A 23,517-nucleotide genomic window follows, 5' to 3' on the forward strand; every position below is an offset into this window, starting at 1 on the left:
ATCTGTTCCACGCTCTGCCACTAACTGGCCCTGTGAGTTTGGGTAAAACCCTTTTCCCCTCCCTGTGCCTCAGTTTCCCCTTCCATCCTTTGTCTAATTAGACTGTGAGCTCTTTAGGGCAGGGACTGTCTGTCTCATGTTCTGTGTGTATAGCACCTAGCCCAAGGGGGCTTCTTAGTGCTAATCTGACAGACCATAATCACACCCTCTCAGCTCGCCCAGCCCAGCCCAGCGGCAGGGTGGTGGTGGTTATGGTTTAACAGGAGATGAACTGATTCCCGGCGCTTCAACTTTTCATGTGTTAGAAGCTGGTTTATTTTCACTTCTCAGTAGCTCCCAAGCAAAGCAAGCGCTAAGCTGCAGGGGCGCTGGGTTAAAGGCAAATTGCACTTGAATTAAAAACCCCTTTGTGGAACTCTGTGACCCACCCGACAGGTACTTCCCAGGCACCTGCTGTGTGAAGATCCAAACACTTTGCCCCCCTCAGTGAGAGAGGCTCGCGGGAATGGATTGTCGGGGCGAAAGGGTCAAGGGCTGAAAGCTTTGAGAGCCAGACCCTGCGGGGGCCAGGCAGAGCCGAGTGTCAGGGCTTGGGGACACTTGGGTTCCCTTTGTGGGGGGGTTAAATAGCGACCGATTTCTGGGGGATTCCAGATGAAATCTTTGTTGTAGATCTCAGGGGAGCTGGGGGCAGAGGCGGATTTGACTCTGGAATTGATAATTGCTCAGACATTTCACACGGGAATGGAGGCGACGTTTCCTGAGCTGCCCAGGGATTGGCAGGGCCATCGCCACAGAGCTCGGCTGAGACTTGGCCCCACCCCCCTGGACGCTGTAAGACCCTGGGCCTGGCTGTGGGTGGACCCGGGCTAAGCTGACATGCCCATTGCGGGCGGAAGCGAGGGGCTAGGCCTGGCATCTGCCAAAGGAAGCAGCCTGGGGGAGGCAGGTGGCTCCCAGGTGCCATTAGAAATCTGAGCCCCCGGGGGGGGCAGCAGAGCCCAGGGGAGATGGGAGCATAACCCCAACTCTCAGAGCCCTGCTCTCCGGGCCCTAGGAGGCAGCAGGTGGGCGAGAAGCGGGAGGCTGCCCCCTGCTGGGGGGCAGAGGTGCTGCTCGAGCAGGCAGAAGCTGTGGGCGGGGTCAGCGATGGGTGCAGGGGCTGCCCTGAGGCTGCAGGGACTCAGGCTTCAAACTCAGGCCACTGGCTTATGGCCTCGTAGAGGGCGTCCCCAGGGCACTGGGTTGACTTCACGTTGCGATGCCCCTTCAGGGTGTAGCTTTCGCTCAGGAAGCCCCCGGAGACAGCACATTGGATCAGGCTCTTGGCAACGGTCAGGGTGGTGTTGTCAGGGGCTGTTTCTGCAGGACACCAGCAGCCCCCTGTTAATTTCACACCCGCCCCTGGCCCCTCTCTGCTGCTCAGGGGATGTGAATGTGGCCTGAGTAAATAAACACTCTCTAGCCACGTTCTTGATTGGCCATGTCAGTGTCTCCCCCCCCCCCCACCATTGTGTTTGGTAATGCGTCTCCCCGCCTCCACACACACATTTGGTTCGCCACGCTCCCCCTCCCCCTCCCTTTCCTGACCCTGTGCCCCAGCCCAGTGCCCCACCGTGGTGGAACCAAGAGCAGCTGTGAACTTCCTAGTTCCCCTGGGGGCCTAGCAGGGAAATCCGTACAGACGGGACCCACGTACTGGAGAAGCTGCCCAGGAAGCTGATTCCCAGTGACTTATTTTTCCAGTTCTTGGCATGGGCCCCCATGGTGCTCCAACCTCTGCCCTCCTAGACTCTGTCATCTTCGCCGATCAGGAAGCTGCAGGCAGAGCGCAGTGTGAGACCTGCACAGGCATGTCGGCCGCACCCTCCCCTCCCCATCGCTCTTGGCAGCTCCCCCAGGGTCATCGCTGGCCCGGCCCGGGTTTGAACCTGGGACCATCAGAGCTAGAAGCTCAATCCTCTGCCATGGAGCTAAAGACCCACTGAGGAAAAGGACTGGAATGGAGGGGCCCGAACCTGTATTGCACTGTTTGGCCATTAGGTGGCGCTGTGTGTAACACCCCTTTGGAAGGCACCGAGGGCCCCACCTGGACGGAGCTGGGGGTGGAGTGAGGGCTGTAGCGGGCCCAGATGTGGGGCAGGAGAACAGCACTGGGAGCCGCTGCCCTGCTGGAAATTCCCAGCTGGGTTTCCATCTCCTGACATCACCAACTCAAAACATTTCACGGAGCAAAATCTCTGGCCAGGTTTTCGTTGCGGGGCGTCAGGCCAGCTGCAGGGAAACGTGCCAATAACGCTGGCATGGGGCGGTGTCACAGAGGCCTTTGCTGGCCCCCACCCCACCCCATTGCCACGGCTCCAGCCCCACACACAAATGCTGTAGGAGTGTAACTGTACCAGGCTAGTTAACACATTACAGCCCCGGTGGGGGTACAATCCTCGGTGCTTACGGTGACAGCACTGCCGAGAACACATGTTAAACCAATCAGCGAACCCACCCGCCTGCTAATGGGCTTACCAGGGATCCCTCCCCTGACTCCAGCCAGGGCTCCAGCCGGGGTGCAGCCCGTCAAAGCCACCCACGGGCTTTTCAGTGCTTCCAAGCTCAGCACAGCTTCTGCTGCGAACATGACCCCTGGGAATCTGTGAGTGCCGCAGGCCGGTCCCTCGATCTGGGAACAGGTCATTCGCAGCCAGTGTCTCGCTCCCCAGGGCGTCGCTTCGAAAGGCTGGGGCCAGAGGTGGGAATTTGCATCCCCGCCTTGGCTGGTCGGTCATTTTACAAGTGTCCTGTGATGGTCCTGACCCTTCCCAGGGTTTGCTGGAGTCATGTCTCCCCCAGAGGAATCACGTCCCATTCCCCCAGACTCCAGACCCATTTACATTTGTAATACAATGAACTCCGGAAATACTCACACTTCGTCCAACCTGCTTTGTGCAGGGTCTGGGAGGAAACTGCTGTCTGTGGCCCATCTCCCCCTACAGAAGTGGGTGGAACCAAGTGCTGTCCGGCACCCTTGGGGAACCCATTGACTTAGTGCCTGGACATGTTTCTCCTCTGCCTGGCATTTCTGCTATGGCCTGTCACAATGTCACGTTTTGACGTTACATTGAAGAAGCATTCTGCCATCACGCCAGCACCCGGCCTTCACAAACCCGCCCAGTCGGCTGGCAGTCTCCTGCCCCAGTTCTCTCTAGAGTCCCTGGGCCGATCTCTCCCACGCCCCTCCTTACTCAGGGTACCCCCAAACCTTTTCCTTCCAGCATGCAGTTCATTTTCTTAACTTCTGACACGGCTCAGCTGCATTATTAACGATGAGGCTTGTCCTGCTCCATCACATCCTCCGGGTCCTCCTTGCACTCAGCCGACTTCCCTGGTGCTCCCAGTGTCTCCGCAGCCAATTGCTCCTGTGCTGGCCGATGAGCACTTCCACCATCCTCCGCCCGTTTCTGACAACCCCACGTCTGCACCGTCTCCTCAGCTCCTTCCCATCGCCCGCCTTCCCCTTTCCTTGTGGCGCTCGCCAGCCGCTCGTTGACTTCCCCATTCTGCGGCTTCCCTTTCTGAGCATTTTCTGTCACTTTCTTAAGCTTCTGATTAAAAGCCTCTCGCACCTGATGCTGAGCTGCCGCCCCAGGTCACACTTTCCCCTCCACTCTCTGGTCAGCCTCAGAGACAAGCAGCGCACACGTGTGATCCCACGGGCCGGCCAGACGCAGTGCGGCCCCAGAACCTGCATGCATAACAGCACATTTCTTTACAAACAATCCAAGCCCTCCTTTACTATTTCGGCCATTCTTTGCCCGCATTTTACTTTTGATGGAGTTAACGTTTTGCTGGATCTAGTCTTACATCTCTTTTTCAAACTTTTCCCCTCCCCTGTAGGCCCCTAGACCGTCCCAGCCAGAGTCTCCACACACGGCTAGGTCTTTACTCCCGACTCAGAGGTTGTGACCCTGCCCGGTCCGGTTCCAGCCGGTAAACTTGGGTTGGAGGATCCCCCAGGGAAGCAGATTTATTACCAATTCAGCTTCGATCTTACTTCCTGCTTAAAGAGACCTCAAGGACCCAAGCCCCGGCCAGTATTTATTAGTTATTAGTACAGCTCTCAAACAGAAAGGCAGATCCATTACCAAGTCTGCTGAACCAAATTTTGCAGCCGTTGACGTAAACGACAGACTGATCCCCGTGATGTCTTTTGCCACGGCTTGCATACAGCCTTGCATTGGGAAAGAGGAAGAGATAAGCTGGAACTAAGTTACCTATAAGTAGTCCAAGCTGTATGCAAGCCGTGGCAAAAGACATCACGGGGATCAGTCTGTCGCCTGCAAAATTTGTGTCTGGTAAATATCATAGACTTCCCAGCACACAATCACACATCTGCTGCTTAAGCATAAACTTTTACCATCACTATGTTATTTATACATTTCCATTTGTTTGTGGTTAGTACATTTCTCGCACAGTTGCGTGGCAACGCAAATAACAGGGCGCTAGGCTACAAATTTTAGCAAACTGGCATTTTTCACAGCCTGTGAGAGTTTAGCAGCATTCCCAAAGCATCTTGGGAGTCTGGGTCACCAGTTGGCCTGAGGTCTGATAGTAATTTGGCCTCTACCAGTCAACAAACCTTTGTACTGGTATAATGGCATCCCCATGGATGGGGTGGGGGGGTGTTGTAATGTTTTAAGTAGACCGGTCCAGTTAAAGTCCTCAGGCTTTTGCATACAGACATGGGCGGCCTGTGGAGTGACCTTGGTTGAGTCACGTCCCCCTTTTGTGCCTCAGTTTCCCCATCTATAAAGTGGGGATAATGATGCCAACTTCCTTTGTGAAGGGCGTTGAGATCTGCTGGAGAAAGGGGCTAGCTCAGGGCCAGGTGTTATAACTGGGGAGCAAGAGGGTCTGTCGCTGCCCCAGGCAGGTCGTGGAAGCTTCGTGGAGCGGAGAGATGGTGGCAGCCATGGGTAGCAGAGGGCGCTGTGCTGGCCTCCAGTGGGGCAGGTTGGTGGCAGAAGGGGAGGTCTCTCCAGAATCCAGCAACGCACCCAACAGCCACGTGCCCTGATGCCTGACCCCATTGTCATCACCCCCAGCACGGCCCCCAGCACCTCTCTCATGTGTGTCGGGGGGGGAGGGGATTTCTGCTTGGGCTGCCCCGACGCGCTGGTGCTTAAACTCCAAAAGGAAGCTTACAAGCAGTGGAAATTTGGACAGATGACTAGGGAGGAGTATAAAAATATTGCTTGGGTATGCAGGGGTGTAATCAGGAAGGCCAAGGCACAACTGGAGTTGCAGCTAGCAAGGGATGTGAAGGGTAAGAAGAAGGGTTTCTACGGGTATGTTAGCAACAAGAAGAAGGTCAGGGAATGTGTGGGCCCCTTCCTGAAAGTGGGAGGCAGCCTAGTGACACATGATGTGCAAGAAGGTGAAGTACTCAATGCTTTATTTGCCTCAGTCTTCACAGACAAGGTCAGCTCCCAGACTGCTGCACTGGGCAACACAGTATGGGGAGGAGGTGAGCAGTGCTCAGTGGTGAAAGAACAGGTTAAGTACTATTTAGAAAAGCGGGACGTGCACAAGCCCATGGGTCCAGATCTAATGCATCCAAGGGTGCTGAGGGACTTGGCTGATGTGATTGCAGAGACATTGGCCATTATCTTTGAAAACGCATGGTGATCGGGGGAGGTCCCGGACGATTGGAAAAAGACAAATATAGTGCCCATCTTTAAAAAAGGGAAAAAAGAGAACCCGGGGAATTACAGACTGGTCAGCCTCACTTCAGTCCCCAGCAAAATCTTGGAGCAGGTCCACAAGGGATCCATTTTGAACCACTTGGAGAAGAGGAAGGTGATAAGGACCAGTCAACGTGGATTCACCAAGGGCAAGTCATGCCTTCTATGATGAGATAACTAGCTCTGTGGATATGGGGAAAGTGGTGGTTGTGATAAATCTTGACTTTAGCAAAGCTTTTGATACGGTCTCCCAAAGTATTACTGCCAGCAAGTTAAAAAAGTATGGATTGGATGAATGGACTATAAGGTGGATAGAAAGCTGGCTAGATTGTCAGGCTCAATGGGTAGTGATCAACAGCTTGATGTCTAGCTGGAAGCCGGTATCAAGCGGTGTGCCCCAGGGGTCGGTCCTGGGGCCGGTTTTGTTCAACATCTTTATCAATGATCTGGATAATGGGATTAATTGCACCTTCAGCAAACTCACAGATGACACTAAGCTGGGGGAAGAGGTAGATACACTGGAGGGTAGGGATAGGGTCCAGAGTGACCTAGACAAATTGGAGGATTGGGCCAAAAGAAATCTGATGAGGTTCAACAAGGACAAGTGCAGAGTCCTGCACTTAGGACGGAAGAATCCCAGGCACTGCTACAGGCTGGGGACCGATTGGCTAAGCGGCAGTTCTGCAGAAAAGGACCTGGGGATTACAGTGGACGAGAAGCTGGATATGAGTAGCAGAGCGCCCTTGTTGCCAAGAAGGCCAAAGGCATATTGGGCTGCATTAGTAGGAGTGTTGCCAGCAGATCGAGGGAAGGGATTATTCCCCTCTATTCGGCACTGGTGAGGCCACATCTGGAGTATTGCGTCCAGTTTTGATCCCCCCACTACAGAAGGGATGTGGACAAATTGGAGACAGTCCAGCAGAGGGCAATGAAAATGATTGAAAATGAAAACAGGGCACATGACGCACGAGGAGAGGCTGAGGGAACTGGGGTTATTTAGTCTGCAGAAGAGAAAAATGAGTGGGGATTTGATAGCAGCCTTCAACTACCTGAAGTGGGGCTCCAAAGAGGATGGAGCTCGGCTGTTCTCAGTGGTGGCAGATGACAGAACAAGGAGCAATGGTCTCAAGTTGCAGTGCGGGAAATCTAGGTTGGATATTAGGAAACACTCTTTCACTAGGAGGTTGGTGAAGCACTGGAATGGGTTAACTAGGGAGGTGGTGGAATCTCCATCCTTAGAAGTTTTTAAGGCCTGGCTTGACAACGCCCTGGCTGGGATGATTTAGTTCGGGTTAGTCCTGCTTTGAGCAGGGGGTTGGACTAGATGACCTCCTGAGGTCTCTTCCAACCCTGATATTCTGTGATTCTATGAAATGCAAGTGGTGCAAAATAATGGTGAGATGGCACCCTGGTGATGCAAATCCAAGGCAGCATCCACGCTGGGGCGGTCAATCTGAGCCAGGGGTGGTGGGTTTTGTGATATGGTGAGATATCCAGGTAGGGATTTCCTATCCCTTTTCCAGGGCTGGGATAGAACCCAGGAGTCCTGGCTCCCAGCCCCCCATTCTAACCACTAGACCCCACTGTCATGGGGCCCCCTGGCGATGCTCTGGAACTGCTCCAGACCAAGCCAGTCAGGACTCTGGGGAAGTCTCCTTTCTGTGAGCAGCCGGTCTTCAAGACACACAGCTCACACAACTTCCACCTTCCTGGGTCTGACCTCGGAGCATTCAGCATCCTCTGCCCCTCTGTGCACTTCCTGGGGAAGTCAGAGGGTCCTGCCCCACAACTTCGCAGTCAGATGTGACTCTCAGCCAGCCAGTAAAACAGAGGTTTATTAGACGACAGGAACATGATCTAACACAGAGCTTGTAGGTGCAGAGAACAGAACCCCTCAGCTGGATCCATTTTGGGCGGCAGTGAGCCAGAGAACCACATCTGCACTTCACTCAATGTCTCCAGCCCCCGCCCTCCTCTGGGCTTTCTCCCTTTCCCAGGCCAGGAGGTCACCGGATTCCTTTGTTCTCCAACCCTTTCGCTCTCACCTTGCAGGGGGGAAGGGCCCAGGCCATCAGTTGCCAGGAAACAGGGTTTCAGCCATTCTCTGTGTCCAGACCCCTGCACACTCCTGCCCTCTAGGGCTCTGCAATCATCATACACCCTTATCCCACCATCTAGATATTTAAGAACTGCCTAGGGGAAACTGAGGCACCCCCACAATATTCAGAGGAAACATTAAGAACAGTCCCGCTTCAACACACCTACTCCCCTTCCAGGGCTGGTGATGGAACCCAAGGGTCCCAAGCTGCCGGGTGCTTTGGCCATGGGGTGTAAAACGGTCCCGTCTCTACTTCCTCTCCCACCGCTGCAACGGTGCAGAAGCTGCTTTAATAGCAGCCTCCCCCCGACCCCCCCCACCACGCCCAACTGAGTCCCAGGCCTTGCTAACGCTCAGTGCCACGGCAGCCCCAGGAGATGATTGCTGCGGGGGTCTCGGCCCAGGGGGAGGCAGTGACTCCTAGAAGCAGGGAGAGCAGCAGCACTGTAGATCAGGGAGGTCTGGCAATGCCAGTGGCTGTCTGGGGTCTGGCAGCCCTGGCACTCAGAGCAGATTGTCAAAGGCCAAACCCTCTCACCACCGGCTCTGTCGCTCCCCCTTGCTTTCGGTCTGTCTTAGGCACCATCCTGGCCCTCATCCCCCTGGCATTCGAGCACTGCCCAACCTCGATTGCATTTATTCTAACTGCCCCCTGCAGGGCAGGGCCTGGCTGCTACCCCCACTGTACAGACAGGGAACCGCTGCAGAGAGAGAATAAGGGACTTGCTCGAAGCCAAACAGAGCATCTGTGGCAGAGGTGGGAAATGAACATGGGTCTCCTGGGTCCCAGGATGGCACCTTCTCTTCCAACCTCCTGCCCCCTTCGTCCCTGGTTCAGTGGGAGCTGTGGGAGCTCTCTGGGGCACAGGAGCTGGCTGGTGCCCAGATGGAGCTACGTTGCCTATTGCACAGATCTCGCTTTTCCCGAACATTGAAGATGCTGCTTCAACCATACCAGGGCCCATCAGGATCCTTGCAGCTGGTCTGTGCTAAATTGTGAACTGTGCCCTGGCCTCCCCAAGCAGGACAATGGGAGAGGGTGGGTCTGGCCCAAGGCCCTGCTGGATTACGGCTCATGCATACGGAGTACCAGTGCTACAGAGCTCTGTGCCAGGACGGCGCTTTGTGGGGGGTTCGCAGCTCCTCTCTCCAAGGCTGTGTGGGAGCAGCCGCTGCAGAGAATCCCAGGCCTGATTCCCCCCACGCTGGGTCTCCTGAATGGCCCGTGCCCTGGGGGGCTCCATTCCTCACCCAGTGTCTCCTGCTGACTCTCCAGCAGCTGCACGGCAGGTGTCCGAAGACACCACTAGTCCTCTCCAGAGCTCAGGGGGACTGGCCTGGCATCGGACTGTCCTGGCTAAATGGAACAATGGCTCCGGGCAGCCGGAGAATGCCTGTTCCCCCGGCAACCTCAGTGCCATTCCCTCTGAAAGTGATGGTGTCAACGAAGGTGCTGGAGGTGGTCAGGCCTCGTGGTTGGAGCTGGACTCAGGAGGCCGGGGCGTGGGTGGAGCGAGGCTGGAGCGAGAGCAGGGCTGGAGCAGGACCAGGAGCAGGGCTGGAGCAGCCTAAGACTGTTGCCAATGTCAGGCAGGAGCGAGATCCTGGCCCTGGAGTCCTGTTGAGCAGACTGAGCTGCTGCTGTGAGACTGAAATACTTGCTCCGGGAGTCACGGGCCTGTTCCTGGCTTGTGGATTGGCGGGAGCCCGGCACAGGAGGGACTCAGGCCTGACACATGGCTCCAGGGGGCAGTTGGCTCCCGGCCTCGCTGGGCAGTGACAGGCCAGGTGCAGGGGGCCAGGCGCAGCACCGGGGAGGACATTGGGGAGGCAGGAGCACTGAGGTGGGGCTGAGCGGGCAGGTGCTGAGGAGTTGCGGCCGGCTGGCCAGCAGGGAGGAGGAGCAGCACCCAGCTGTGGAGGGCCTGGCTGAAGTGGCACTTTGTGATCTGTTGCAGGCGGGAGCTGGCTCCCCACATCCGAACGCTCTGCAGCGCAGGCGGATTCACATCTAAACCCAGATCTGGCTCCCAATTCACAGCTGGCCCCTCCCCCCGATCTGGAGTGGCTGAGACTCCAGCGCTCTGTGGAAGAGGCCAACAAATGCCAGCTCCTGGGGTGGGCTTCTCCCAGAGACAATCCCATGCTGGGAAGGGAGGTTCCAAGAGCCGGCAGCTCCACCACTCACACTCCCAGCTTCCTGGGATGAGCCAGGAGCAGAGCTCCGGGTAGCACGCAAAGCCTGGATCAGCACCCCCAGGCCTGCGAGGGACCCGCACTGTCTGGGGGTGTTTGATTTCACAAGAGAGGGGGGTTTCCCACAGACTCTTCAACTCCCTCACCTCTCATGCTTCTTCCCATTTGCCTTTCAGCACCCCCACATGGCCCATGTTGGCCACCAGCTACCTCCTGGTCTGGGCACTTACCTGGCCCCATCATGCCAGTGGCTGAGCACATGGGTGTTGTTGTATTTAGGCTCTCAACCTCCCCTGCAGAGCAGGGACCTGCTCTCTCTAGTTAGCAGGGACCTGCTCTCCCTACTTACTGTTATGCCAGGCACCCCAGGACATTATCACCAGCCCGTTCCCAGTCTTGGCATGGTAGTACATTTCCTTCCCAGTCCCCGTCCCCTGGCATTAATCCCGGGACTCCGCACTGGGGATGTGCACCTGGCAGCACGCAGCCTCCTGAGAACACACAGGCCAGGGTGCAGGGCGAGGGCTCCCAGCGAGAAATGGCAGGAGGGCAATGCTGGGAACCCCCAGGCCGTCTTCAGCTCAAGCATGAGGGCACCCCAGCATCCTGGAGAGCATGAATCTAGCTTCAGCTCAGCCTTTATGTCCCCCCATTCTCTGTGCTAGATGGTTGGTCTCCCGGAGGGACGAAAGTGCCCATCAGGAGTTCCTGGCTTATCCAACGTCAGTTTCCCGCTCTTGTGAAAAGAACAGTGACTTCGCCTACACAAGATCTGGTGTTCTTCAGGCTGGGCTGGGCCTGTACACGTTCCCCTGTAGGGGTGTGTGCACCCAGGGCCCGTGAGTCGCAGACGTTTGCCAACGAACATTTGCCAACAGACGTTTGCCCCCTGCTCTCCCCGTGTGCTCAGGGACCACCATCAAAAGGGCACGTCTGCCACCTCCCTCTCAAGTCCTTCGCACCTGCATACTGCCAGGGGAACCTCCCCATTTCTACTGAGGCCTCAGGGACAGGGTTTATGATGAACCGGCTGGAGTTGATCTCCCGCCTCTCCCCCCACGCCGCGTGTTGCACCCCTACGGCTAGCTGGGGTTCCAAACTGACGCTCCCCGGTTTGAGCCCCTGCCTAGCCAGGCCCTGTTCCCTCCCCCCAGGCAGTTGTTGGCCCTGATCTCCTGCAGGCAGCCATGACACACAGGTGCTTGGGGGCTTGAGAGAAGGGCTATCACCAGCTGAATGACCCCTGCCTGTACGGTGGGGACTGAGGTGCCCCACAAGTCCTGTGCTATGCTGAGTCTGGGGAGATGGGCAGGTTCAGCCTCATTAGAAGGGATCGGCCAGACAGAAAGGCAGAATCGGGTCCCTGCACAGAGCCCCTCTACTACCTGCCTGTGTCCTAACCACCAGGACAGTGGCCAATCCCACCTTCAGGTCAGGTTCCAGTGTCGGGCCCTGTCCATACCCACAGCGTGTGGCAACCAGCATGCGCTGATAGACTCCGGTACATGCAGTAAGTTCACAGACACTAGAAACTGCCTAACACCAGGCTGGGGGCTGGGGATGTGTAGGGTACAGAGCACAGCACCCCCTAAGGCCGGGCGGGAGGGCTGGGAAATGCATATGATACAGAGCACAACGCCCTCTAACACCTGGCAGGGGGGCTGAGAGATGGGGGGTGTAGGGTACAGAGCACAGCACCCCCTAAGGCCGGGCAGGAGGGCTGGGAAATGCATATGATACAGAGCACAGCGCCCTCTAACACCAGGCGGGGGGCTGAGAGATGGGGGGTGTAGGGTACAGAGCACAGCGCCCCCTAACCCCGGTCAGTGGGCCTGGAAGCTGGGGGAATATGTAGGATCCGGAGCACAGCATCCCCTAACACCAGGCTGGGGGGCAGGGAGAGGGGGGATATGTGGGGTACAGAGCACAGCACCCCCTCACACCAGGACACGAGGTCTCGTCCGTCTCAGGGCGGAAATGATCACACCCTTCGAATGGGGGATCTGCCACGGGCACTGGCAGGAGTGCGCTGCTTTACATTAAGCTTCTTTGGCTGATGGGCGAACCTCACCCCGCCCTGCGTTTCGAGTGTGAACAGCTGTCGATGGAAACCCAGACGGCAGAGATGGAGCAGGACTAACCGGGATCACTGAGTCTCGCTCTCACCCCGTGTCTACACTGTACAAGGGTGGGAAATAGCAGGTGCCTTTTCTTGCCCTGATACGATTTTGGAGATGCCGACGCTAGCGACAGCTTTCTCCCTGTGTGGGTTGTGGGATCCAGGGGAGCCGTCTGTGTGCTCTGTACAGGACAAGGCGTATAGATCGTTTATACCTCAATGTATCACTGTAAATACAGTTATTTAATATATCAAATAAAAGCAGAACAATACATCAAAAAGCATCAAAATGAAACAGAGGATTGCTATGTACAGGGGGGATTGCTATGTACAGGGGGGATTGCACGTGACTAGTTAACTGCTCGAGAGCTTTCATCACCGTGTACTTTCTGACAGGTTTCCGCGCCCTGTGTAGGGTTTACGTCCCGCCCTCCATCCCCATTTCCGGTCGTGTACGTTTTTGGCGCCGTCGGCCCTTTTGAACATTTCTTTTGTATTGTTTTCTGTGTTTGGCCGGGGGAAGGTTGCGTTCTTGTGTTTTGACATATTTAGAGAAAAAGTATGAACAAGTAGAAAGAAAGGCTGTAAGGGGTTCGCGGCTCCCTCCCTGTCCAACAGGGTGGGAGACCACGCCCCTTGCTACGATACTTCTGGGGTACCTTGGTTCAGGGGAAAATTAGCCCAGTGTTAATGGTTCAGGCCTGCAGTCAGGCCGAGCAATGGTAGAGAGTCTGTTTGCTAGGGCCCTCATTCAGGGCAGGGCTGCAGTCGAGTAGGGGCTCTGGCCTACAGTCAGGCAGGCAGAGCAGCAGATGGTCCATTTGCCTGGCCCTTGATCAGGGCGGGGCAGCAATCAAGTAGGGGGGCTCTGGCCTACAGTCCGGCAGAGCCGTCGCCGTCTAGGGGAGGTTAGCTCTCTGGTGGGAGAGTCAGCACAACCATCTGGCGTCCTGATTCAGGCGGGTGCCAGACCAATCAGGCCTCCTGACAACCAGGTGGGGAGCCTGCCACTCCTGACGGTGGGGTGGCGGTGGTAGGGGAACCCAGGCCTTCCCGCTCCACTGCGTCCCCACCCAGGGCCCTAAACAGCAGCGGAGTGGTCTGCCACTGGGTCAGAGGAGAAAATCCGATCGCAACACGCTGGCCGGCTTGTAGTCAGTAACACAGCTGAACCCGATTCGGCTGCCCTGGGCTCCTTCCTACACACCCATTCCGTGGGTACAGGGGTTCCAGGGTTGCTGTTCGCTTCGCTGGGGTAGACGGCTAGTGGCAGCCCCACCAGCTCCTTGGAGTCCCCGGCGTCTGGCAGCACCGGCAGCCCCTCTGGCTCTCTGTCAGGATAGCGCTCTCCATCAGGGGAGCAGGGAAGAGACGTCCTGCTCCTCCAGCAGCTCTCCCCCAACTCAGCTGGAGGGGCGGCCTTTTATAGTTCCGCTTCCTGTCCCGCCCCTCTGCTTCCGGCAGGGTGGCATGCGGTGGGAGACAAGCCTGCTTTCTGCAACCCTCCTGCCCCCAACAACCCACTTCAGCGAGTCCCAAAATCAAATCCACTTACCAGGGGCCTGCTCTCCTCTTTGCGCTTCGCCAACATCCGGGGTAGAAAAGAGCTCCTGGCCGCATGCATCTCTGACCTCCGAGTCATCTTCTGCCTCTGGGTCCCCCTCCACATCCTCCTCCAAGATTTCCTCCTCCTGGCTTGGTCCACTCTCAACTGACACGCGAGCCACCCAAGTATCCACAGTGGTGTTAGCAGTGGAGGTGGGGTCGCCGCGGAGTATCATGTCCAGCTCTTTGGAGAACCGGCAGCTCATAGGCGCAGCACCGGAGTGGCGGTTTGCCTCCTGCACCCTGTGGTCGGCGTTCCCCAGCTCCTTCACTTTGATCCTAAACTGCCGTGTGTCCCGGTCATTGCCCCTTTCTGTCATGCATCGTGAAATCTGTCCGTAGGTGTAATGATGCTGGTTCTGGTGGGACCCAACTGAGAGTGCCAGTTCAGGACAAACTGCTTCAAGCAGGGCAGTTACAGCCAAAGGCTGGGGGTTTTCCACCTCTAAGGCAAACCAAACCAGCCAAACAGAGCAGACTTTGGTCTCACCCCACTGGCTCACCACAAGTCACACAAGCAATTCCCTTAGACGCTCCAGTTTCCCAGTATCACCAATTGTTATGGGGACAAATGGTTATGAAAACCAATACCCCAGGAAAAGAAAAAAGGCTCTCTTGATCCGAAAGGACCAAGCCCAAGACCCAGGTCAATATACAAATCAGATCTTGTCCCAAATCACGCTGTTGCCAATCCTTTAGACTCTAAAATCTAAAGGTTTGTTCATAAAAGGAAGAAGCTATAGATGAGAGGTAGAATTGGTGAAATGGAATCAATGACATACAGTCATGGCCAAGTTCTTGGTTCAGGCTTGCGGCAGTGACAGAATAAACTGCAGGTTCAAATCAAGTCTCTGGAGAACATACTTAGCTGGGATGCATCTTTCAGTTCTTCTTTCAAAGCTTCAGTGTAGCAAAGTCCCTCCAGAGGGATGAAGCAGGACTGAAGACAAGATGGAGGAGCTGCAGCAGCTTTTTATATTCTCTTGCCATGTGGTCTTTCTTTCTTTGTCCCAAGACAAGCTGTCCATCACGTGGCCTGGAAAAACCTCCGAGTTCTGTCCATAGGCAGGTTCCTGCACACTGTGCTGAGTCCCAAGGCTTCTCTGCCTTCTCTCAATGGGTCAACTGTGTAGCTGATGGTCCTTAATCGGCCATCAAGCAGGCTACGCATTGCATCCGATGAAGTGAGCTGTAGCTCACGAAAGCTTATCCTCAAATAAATTTGTTAGTCTCTAAGGGCCACAAGTCCTCCTTTTGAACTTGTCTGGGGTGGCACCCAGAAGCATAGTACAAGTTTGAACCACAGACAGTATAGAGTCAATACTTATAACTTAAAATACAAAAATGACACAAGCATATAGAGAGCATAATCATAACCAGCAAACCATAACCTTGCCTTAGACACCTTATTTGACCCCCCTTTATACAAGATTTGGTGCCACTACAGGACCTTGGTTGCAACAATGATCTATATGGTCCCAGTTCAAGTCAATAACGTCACAGTTGGTATCATAATTGCTACATCCGGAGTGCAGCTGGGACTGTACAGCCTCCTCTCCCCAAATGCTGATGAGGTCCAGCAGCTCGGCATAGCTCCAAGCAGGTGGATCACCTGGTGCGTGGAGCAGGCCTGGCCACCTGGAAAGATGCGCTGCACGCATCACCGAGCAAACAGGAAGGGGACTTTCAAAATGGCAAAGGAGTTTACGGAGTGGGGATGATGGATGGTCACCTGAGGGCCGGGCAGTAGAGTTCAAACCGATGACCAGAGAGGCGAGAGCAGGCATTGTGGGACACCTCCCGGAGGCCAATCGCAGCGCCGTAATCGACCTCGGTGTCTACACTGGCACCGCAGCCCTGTAGCCCCGGTGCAGAAAGTTTTTTAAACTGGGCAGTGCTTTTTTTAAAGCTCTGCAACTGCCCTGTTTCCGCGCCCTGAGTGGCGTGGCCGTGCGTACACCTCACCAGTTGCAGCGCAGAAAGCTGCTTTACCGCACTGCAACTTGCCAGCGTAGACAGGACCTAAGGAAACAGTGCCATGACTTTAAACCTCCTGTTTACCGGAAAAAAACAAGGATGTGTTTTGGAGTGGAATAAAAATGTACGTTTTAAAAATGCTGTAACAGTTTTAACACACGATGAAAGTTATATTAAGCTTATTAAACATTTTAGATTTTTGTTGCATTATCAGAATGCTTTTGTTCTTAAATGTTTGCAGCCCACGGGCTGAGACATAAATACATGTTTCTGTGTTTGTTTTGGGTCTAGAAGCTGTATTAAAAGTAATGCTTTATAAAAACAAAAAGGCTTTTTCATTTGTACTTTGTGTTTCTAAGAAGACAAAAAGCATTTTAGCAATAAGTTTGACAGGGGCATTTTTGAATTAGCCAGTTTGTTTTCAAAAGATGTCTAGTTACCATTAAGCAAAAGCCAGGGCCGTAACGTTAATTAAAGGAAAGAGGCATGTAGATTTCAAAGCCTCCTGGTTACAGAAATGGGAATGGCCAGATCACCATTTACAAAATCTTTTTATTAACTGTTTAAATAAACTTACTATATAAAAGAATACAAAAAGAGACCCAAACCAAAACAGTTTTACCTTTAAATTGTAAAGAAAGCTTTAAAAATCAGGGTACTGTTAAAACCCTCATGTTGTTAAGGTTTGGATTTAGACAAAAAAGAAGAAAAAGCAGCTGATGTGAAAAAGTTCTGACAGAGATAAGGGGCTTGTTCTGTTCCCAACATACACACACATACGTTCTTCTTCTTTTCTCATGTTTTTTTGAAATGTAAACCAGGACAAACAAGTTTGCTTTAGGCCTGTTATATAAAATCTGCATGAAGCAGGATTTAAAAATAGCTGCCTTCCCCTGTTTAGCTCGCATGTCCTGTGACCAAAGTTGTTTCACTGTAAAGATGGCCAGAACATGTATGAATTTAAAACAAACAAGAACCCACAGCAGATTGCTTTTCAAAAGACACCCTTTGAACTTATTAAGAGTGTAAAATAAAGAAGCATCTCGGGGTTAAAACCACAAGCAGTTTACAAAAGTAATTTGTTAAAGTTAAATTAAGTTTTTATTGACTTAGGGATTTTAGGATGATTGTTTGTTGCATTATCAGACTGTCTTTGCTTCTAAATGTTTGCAGTCCGTGTGCTGAGACCCAGGTACAAGCTCTTTTTTAACTGTTTAAATGGACTTAATATATCAAAGAATGCAAAAAGAGAAAGTTGGGGGTTTTTTTTGGTTACCTTGAAATTGTAAAGAAAGCTTTAAAAATCAGGGTACAGTTAAAAACCTCACGTTTTGAAAGTATGGATTTCTACAAAACACAAGAAAAAGCAGCTTATGTGAACCAGTTAGGTTTTTTTTTTAAACCAGAGATAAGGTATTTGTCGCCCCCCTTCCCGCCCCCCCCAACACATTTTTCTTATCTAGTGATTTTTTAAGTGTAAACCAAAGGCCAAATTTGACCTATTTGAAGCAGGCCCTTCTGTTTTTAAATTTCTTTTGCAGCAAAGGCAGAGGATCAAAACTAAATGTAAACCTAAAGGGCTGCCAAGTTTTACTGAACACTAGTAAGATCAACACCTGTTTACAGGAACGTTAATGGTAAAGAGAAAGCAATATTACCATTCACAATCTATTTAACACATTTGTAACCCTTGAAATGAACTCCCTTGTTCTGTAGTGAAATAAAGAGGCCCCTTTGTAACACGAACTGGTTTAAACTCTTAAGAAGGTGTCGACACTGCCCACTGTTAAATCGCTGCCACGACAACACTTTAAGGTGGCAGTGTCCTCGCGGCTCCAGCTCAGGAGGGTGTTTTTTCACACCCCTGAGCGGTGCAAGTTTCAGCGCTGTAAGTGGCAGTGTAGACAAGCCCTAATTAAACTGTGAAATTTTAAAATAGGGAACACTCTCTAAAAACCCCTAAAATTATTTTTGTTGTTTGTCAGCCTCAGTGGGAAAAGTCCCTTAAAATTTAAAAGGCCTTAAAGCCAATGGGGTTATCTATCTATCTATCTATCTAGTGGGAAAGGTGCTTGGGGCCTGTTTTTTTAGCTAAGAATAAGGCAGTTAAAGGGGGTGGGTAGTGAGGGGAGGGGCGGGGAGGGGAGGGAGAGGGCTCTTGTTTAAAAATCTTGGGTTGATAGGATTGGTTCAGGAAAATGCATTCTATGATGCAGCTGTAGAACAGTTTCTGATTGGTCCGCCCGAGAGGCAGCGATAACCATGCTGGGGGCTGTGAGCCTTGGGAGCTCCCTCTTTTCCCGGGGGCAGCCGCAAGGGAAGAATTAGTAGGGGAAGCAAAAGTGGATGGGAACCTGGGAGGCAGTGACCATGAGATGGTCGAGTTCAGGATCCTGACACAAGGAAGAAAGGAAAGCAGCAGAATATGGACCCTGGACTTGAGAAAAGCAGACTTTGACTCCCTCAGGGAACTGATGGGCAAGATCCCCTGGAAGAATAACATGAGGGGGAAAGGAGTCTAGGAGAGCTAGCTGTATTTTAAAGAATCCTTATTGAGGCTACAGGGACAAACCGTCCCGATGTGTAGAAAGAATAGTAAATATGGCAGGCGACCAGCTTGGCTTAACAGTGAAATCCTTGCTAATCTTAAATACAAAAAAGAAGCTTACAAGAAGTGGAAGATTGGACAAATGACCAGGGAGGAGTACAAAAATATTGCTTGGGCATGCAGGAGTGAAATCAGGAAGGCCAAATCACACCTGGAGTTGCAGCTAGCAAGAGATGTTAAGAGTAACAAGAAGGGTTTCTTCAGGTATGTTAGCAACAAGGAGAAAGTCAAGGAAAGTGTGGGCCCCTTATTGAATGAGGGAGGCAACCTAGTGACAAAGGATGTGGAAAAAGCTAATGTACTCAATGCTTTTTTTGCCTCTGTCTTCACGAACAAGGTCAGCTCCTAGACTACTGCACTGGGCAGCACAGCATGGGGAGGAGGTGACCAGCCCTCTGTGGAGAAAGAAGTGGTTCGGGACTATTTAGCAAAGCTGGACGAGCACACGTCCATGGGGCTGGATGCGTTGCACCCGAGAGTCCTAAAGGTGTTGGCAGATGTGATTTCAGAGCCATTGGCTATTATCTTTGAAAACTCATGGCGATCGGGGGAAGTCCCGGACGACAGGAAAAAGGCTAATGTAGTGTCCATCTTTAAAAAAGGGAAGAAGGAGGATCCTGGGAACTACAGGCCAGTCAGCCTCACCTCAGTCCCTGGAAAAATCGTGGAGCACGTCCTCAAGGAATCAATTCTGAAGCACTTAGAGGAGAGGAAAGGAAAGTGATCAGGAACAGTCAGCATGGATTCACCAAGGGCAAGTCATGCCTGACTAATCTAATTGCCTTCTATGAGGCGATAACTGGCTCTGTGGATGAGGGGAAAGCGGTGGACGTGTTGTTCCTTGACTTTAGCAAAGCTTTTGACACTGTCTCTCACAATATTCGTGCCAGCAAGTTAAAGAAGTATGGGCTGGATGAATGGACTATAATGTGGATAGAAAGCTGGCTAGATTGTCGGGCTCAATGGGTAGTGCTCAATGGCTCCATGTCTAGTTGGCAGCCGGTATCAAGTGGAGTGCCCCAAGGGTGGGTCCTGGGGCCGGTTTTGTTCAATATCTTCATAAATGATCTGGAGGATGGTGTGGATTGCACCCTCAGCAAGTCTGCAGATGAGAGTAAACTGGGAGGAGAGGTAGATACGCTGGAGGGTAGGGATAGGATACAGAGGGCCCTAGACAAATTGGAGGATTGGGCCAAAAGAAATCTGATGAGGTTCAGCAAGGACAAGTGCAGAGTCCTGCACTTAGGACGGAAGAACCCAATGCACCGCTACAGACTAGGGACCGAATGGCTAGGCAGCAGTTCTGCAGAAAAGGACCTAGGGGTGACAGTGGACAAGAAGCTGGATATGAGTCAACAGTGTGCCCTTGTTGCCAAGAAGGCCAATGGCATTTTGGGATGTATAAGTAGGGGCATTGCCAGCAGATCGAGGGACGTGATCGTTCCCCTCTATTCGACATTGGTGAGGCCTCATCTGGAGTACTGTGTCCAGTTTTGGGCTCCACACTACAAGAAGGATGTGGAAACATTGGAGAGAGTCCAGCGGAGGGCAACAAAAATGATTAGGGGACTGGAACACATGACTTTTGAGGAGAGGCTGAGGGAACTGGGGATGTTTAGTCTACGGAAGAGAAGAATGAGGGGGGATTTGATAGCTGCTTTCAACTACCTGAAAGGGGGTTCCAAAGAGGATGGCTCCAGACTGTTCTCAGTGATAGCAGATGACAGAACAAGGAGTAATGGTCTCAAGTTGCAGTGGGGGAGATTTAGGTTGGATATTAGGAAAAACTTTTTCACTAGGAGGGTGGTGAAACACTGGAATGTGTTACCTAGGGAGGTGGTGGAATCTCCTTCCTTAGAAGTTTTTAAGGTCAGGCTTGACAAAGCCCTGGCTGGGATGATTTAATTGGGGATCGGTCCTCCTTTGAGCAGGGGATTGGACTAGATGACCTCCTCAGGTCCCTTCCAACCCTGATATTCTATGATTCTATGATTCTATGATTCTATGAAGGGTACGTTCTCTTCCGCCTCCCCTCCGCCCCTCCTGCAGCTCGCTATACTTTCCTTGCATAATGACAGGTTTCAGAGTAGCAGCTGTGTTAGTCTGTATTCGCAAAAAGAAAAGGAGGACTTGTGGCACCTTAGAGACCAATATATTTATTTGAGCAAAAGCTTTCATGGGCTACAGCTCACTTCATCGGATGCTCATGAAAGCTTATGCTCAGATAAATTTGTTAGTCTCTAAGGTGCAACAAGAACTCCTTTTCTTTATACTTTCCTTGTCTCACTAACCAAAAAGGATCTCTTCCTGTTTTCTGTACTCTCCTTCTCTGAGCCCTGGTCTACACTAGGACTTTAGGTCGAATTTAGCAGCGTTAAATAGATGTAAACCTGCACCCGTCCACACGATGAAGCCCTTTATTTCGACTTAAAGGGCTCTTAAAATTGATTTCCGTACTCCACCCCTGACAAGTGGATTAGCGCTTAAATTGGCCTTGCCGGGTCGAATTTGGGGTACTGTGGACACAATTCGACGGTATTGGCCTCCGGGAGCTATCCCAGAGTGCTCCATTGTGACCGCTCTGGACAGCACTCTCAACTCAGATGCACTGGCCAGGTAGACAGGAAAAGAACTGCGAACTTTTGAATCTCATTTCCTGTTTGGCCAGCGTGGGATTACTTTGCCCTGGCATTCGCGGCTCTCCTGGATGTACTCCCAAAGCCTTTGCAAAAGGTTTCTGGGGAGGGCAGCCTTATTGCGTCCTTCATGGTAGGACACTTTACCACTCCAGGCCAGTAACACGTACTCAGGAATCATTGTACAACAAAGCATTGCAGTGTATGTTTGCTGGCGTTCAAACAACATCCGTTCTTTATCTCTCTGTGTTATCCTCAGGAGAGTGAGATATCATTCATGGTCACGTGGTTGAAATAGGGTGCTTTTCTTCAGGGGACACTCAGAGGAGCCCGTTCCTGCTGGGCTGTTTGCCTGTGGCTGAACAGATATGTTCCCTGCTGTTAGCCACGGGGAGGGGGGAGGGTTGAGGGGGTAGCCACGTGGTGGGGGGAGGCAAAATGCGACCTTGTAACGAAAGCACATGTGCTATGTATGTAATGTTAACAGCAAGGTTTACCCTGAAAGACTGTAGCCACTGTTTTCTAAAATGTGTCTTTTTGAATACCGCTGTCCCTTTTTTTTTCTCCACCAGCTGCTTGTGTTTCTATGATCACAGGATCTTCTCCTTCCCAGAGGCTAGTGAAGATTAGAAAGAAAAAAAAATCGCACTCATGATGAAATGTTCTCTGAGCTCATGCGGTCCTCCCACACTGACAGAGCACAGACGAATGCGTGGAGGCAAATAATGTCAGAGTGCAGGAAAGCACAAAATGACTGGGAGGAGAGGTGGCGGGCTGAAGAGAGTAAGTGGCAGGCTGAAGAGAGTAAGTGGCGGGCTGAAGACAGGGCTGAAGCTCAAATGTGGCAGCAGCGTGATGAGAGGAGGCAGGATTCAATGCTGAGGCTGCTGGAGGATCAAACCAGTATGCTCCAGTGTATGGTTGAGCTGCAGCAAAGGCAGCTGGAGCACAGACTGCCACTACAGCCCCTGTGCAACCAACCGCCCTCCTCCCCCAGTTCCTTAGCCTCCACACCCAGACGCTCAAGAACATGGTGGGGGGGCCACCGGCCAACCAGCCACTCCACCACAGAGGATTGCCCCAAAAAAAGAAGGCTGGCATTCAATAAATTTTAAAGTTGTAAACTTTTAAAGTGTGTGCCTAAAGTGCTGTGTGGCATTTTCCTTCCCTCCTCCACCACCCCTCCTGGGCTACCTTGGTAGTCATCCCCCTATTTGTGTGATGAATGAATAAAGAATGCATGAATGTGAAGCAACAATGACTTTATTGCCTCTGCAAGTGGTGATCGAAGGGAGGAGGGGAGGGTGGTTAGCTTACAGGGAAGTAGAGTGAACCAAGGGGTGGGGGGTTTCATCAAGGAGAAACAAAGAGAACTTTCACACCGTAGCCTGGCCAGTCATGAAACTGGTTTTCAAAGCTTCTCTGATGCGTACCGCGCCCTCCTGTGCTCTTCTAACTGCCCTGGTGTCTGGCTGCCCGTAACCAGCAGCCAGGCAATTTGCCTCAACCTCCCACCCCGCCATAAACGTCTCCCCCTTACTCTCACAGATATTGTGGAGCACACAGCAAGCAGTAATAACAGTGGGAATATTGGTTTCGCTGAGGTCTAAGTGAGTCAGTAAACTGCGCCAGCGCGCCTTTAAACGTCCAAATGCACATTCTACCACCATTCTGCACTTGCTCAGCCTGTAGCTGAACAGCTCCTGACTACTGTCCAGGCTGCCTGTGTACGGCTTCATGAGCCAATGCATAAAGGGGTAGGCTGGGTCCCCAAGGATACATATAGGCATTTCAACGTCCCCAACAGTTATTTTCTGGTCTGGGAATAAAGTCCCTTCCTGCAGCTTTTGAAACAGACCAGAGTTCCTGAAGATGTGAGCGTCATGTACCTTTCCCGGCCATCCCATGTTGATGTTGGTGAAACGTCCCTTGTGATCCACCAGAGCTTGCAGCGCTATTGAAAAGTACTCCTTGCGGTTTATGTACTCGCCAGCTTGGTGCTCCGGTGCCAAGATAGGGATATGGGTTCCGTCTATGGCCCCACCACAGTTTGGGAATCCCATTGCAGCAAAGCCATCCACTATGACCTGCACTTTTCCCAGGGTCACTACCCTTGATATTAGCAGATCTTTGATTGCGTGGGCTACTTGCATCACAGCAGCCCCCACAGTAGATTTGCCCACTCCAAATTGATTCCCAACTGACCGGTAGCTGTCTGGCGTTGCAAGCTTCCACAGGGCTGTCGCCACTCGCTTCTCAACTGTGAGGGCTGCTCTCATCTTGGTATTCATGCGCTTCAGGGCAGGGGAAAGCAAGTCACAAAGTTTCATGAAAGTGCCCTTACGCATGCGAAAGTTTCGCAGCCACTGGGAATCGTCCCAGACCTGCAACACTATGCGGTCCCACCAGTCTGTGCTTGTTTCCTGAGCACAGAATCGGCGTTCCACAGCATGAACCTGCCCCATTAGCACCATGATGCATGCATTGGCACGGCCCATGCTTTCAGAGAAATCTGTGTCCATGTCCTGATCACTCACACGACC

General features: G+C 52.5%; 1 protein-coding gene across 1 annotated transcript in view; it reads right to left on the reverse strand.

Annotated features, from left to right (window-relative positions):
• Nucleotides 1-1,183: 1,183 nt before the first annotated feature.
• The window catches only part of LOC141976838 (maestro heat-like repeat-containing protein family member 7), a 55,928-nt gene continuing 33,594 nt past the window's right edge, over nucleotides 1,184-23,517 (reverse strand). The window contains exon 6 of the mRNA XM_074938002.1: nucleotides 1,184-1,324. Coding sequence (XP_074794103.1) covers nucleotides 1,184-1,324 — 141 coding nt within the window. The remainder of the gene's footprint in view (nucleotides 1,325-23,517) is intronic.

Source organism: Natator depressus, chromosome 23, assembly GCF_965152275.1.
Source record: "Natator depressus isolate rNatDep1 chromosome 23, rNatDep2.hap1, whole genome shotgun sequence".
NCBI classification, from domain to species: domain Eukaryota; kingdom Metazoa; phylum Chordata; order Testudines; family Cheloniidae; genus Natator; species Natator depressus.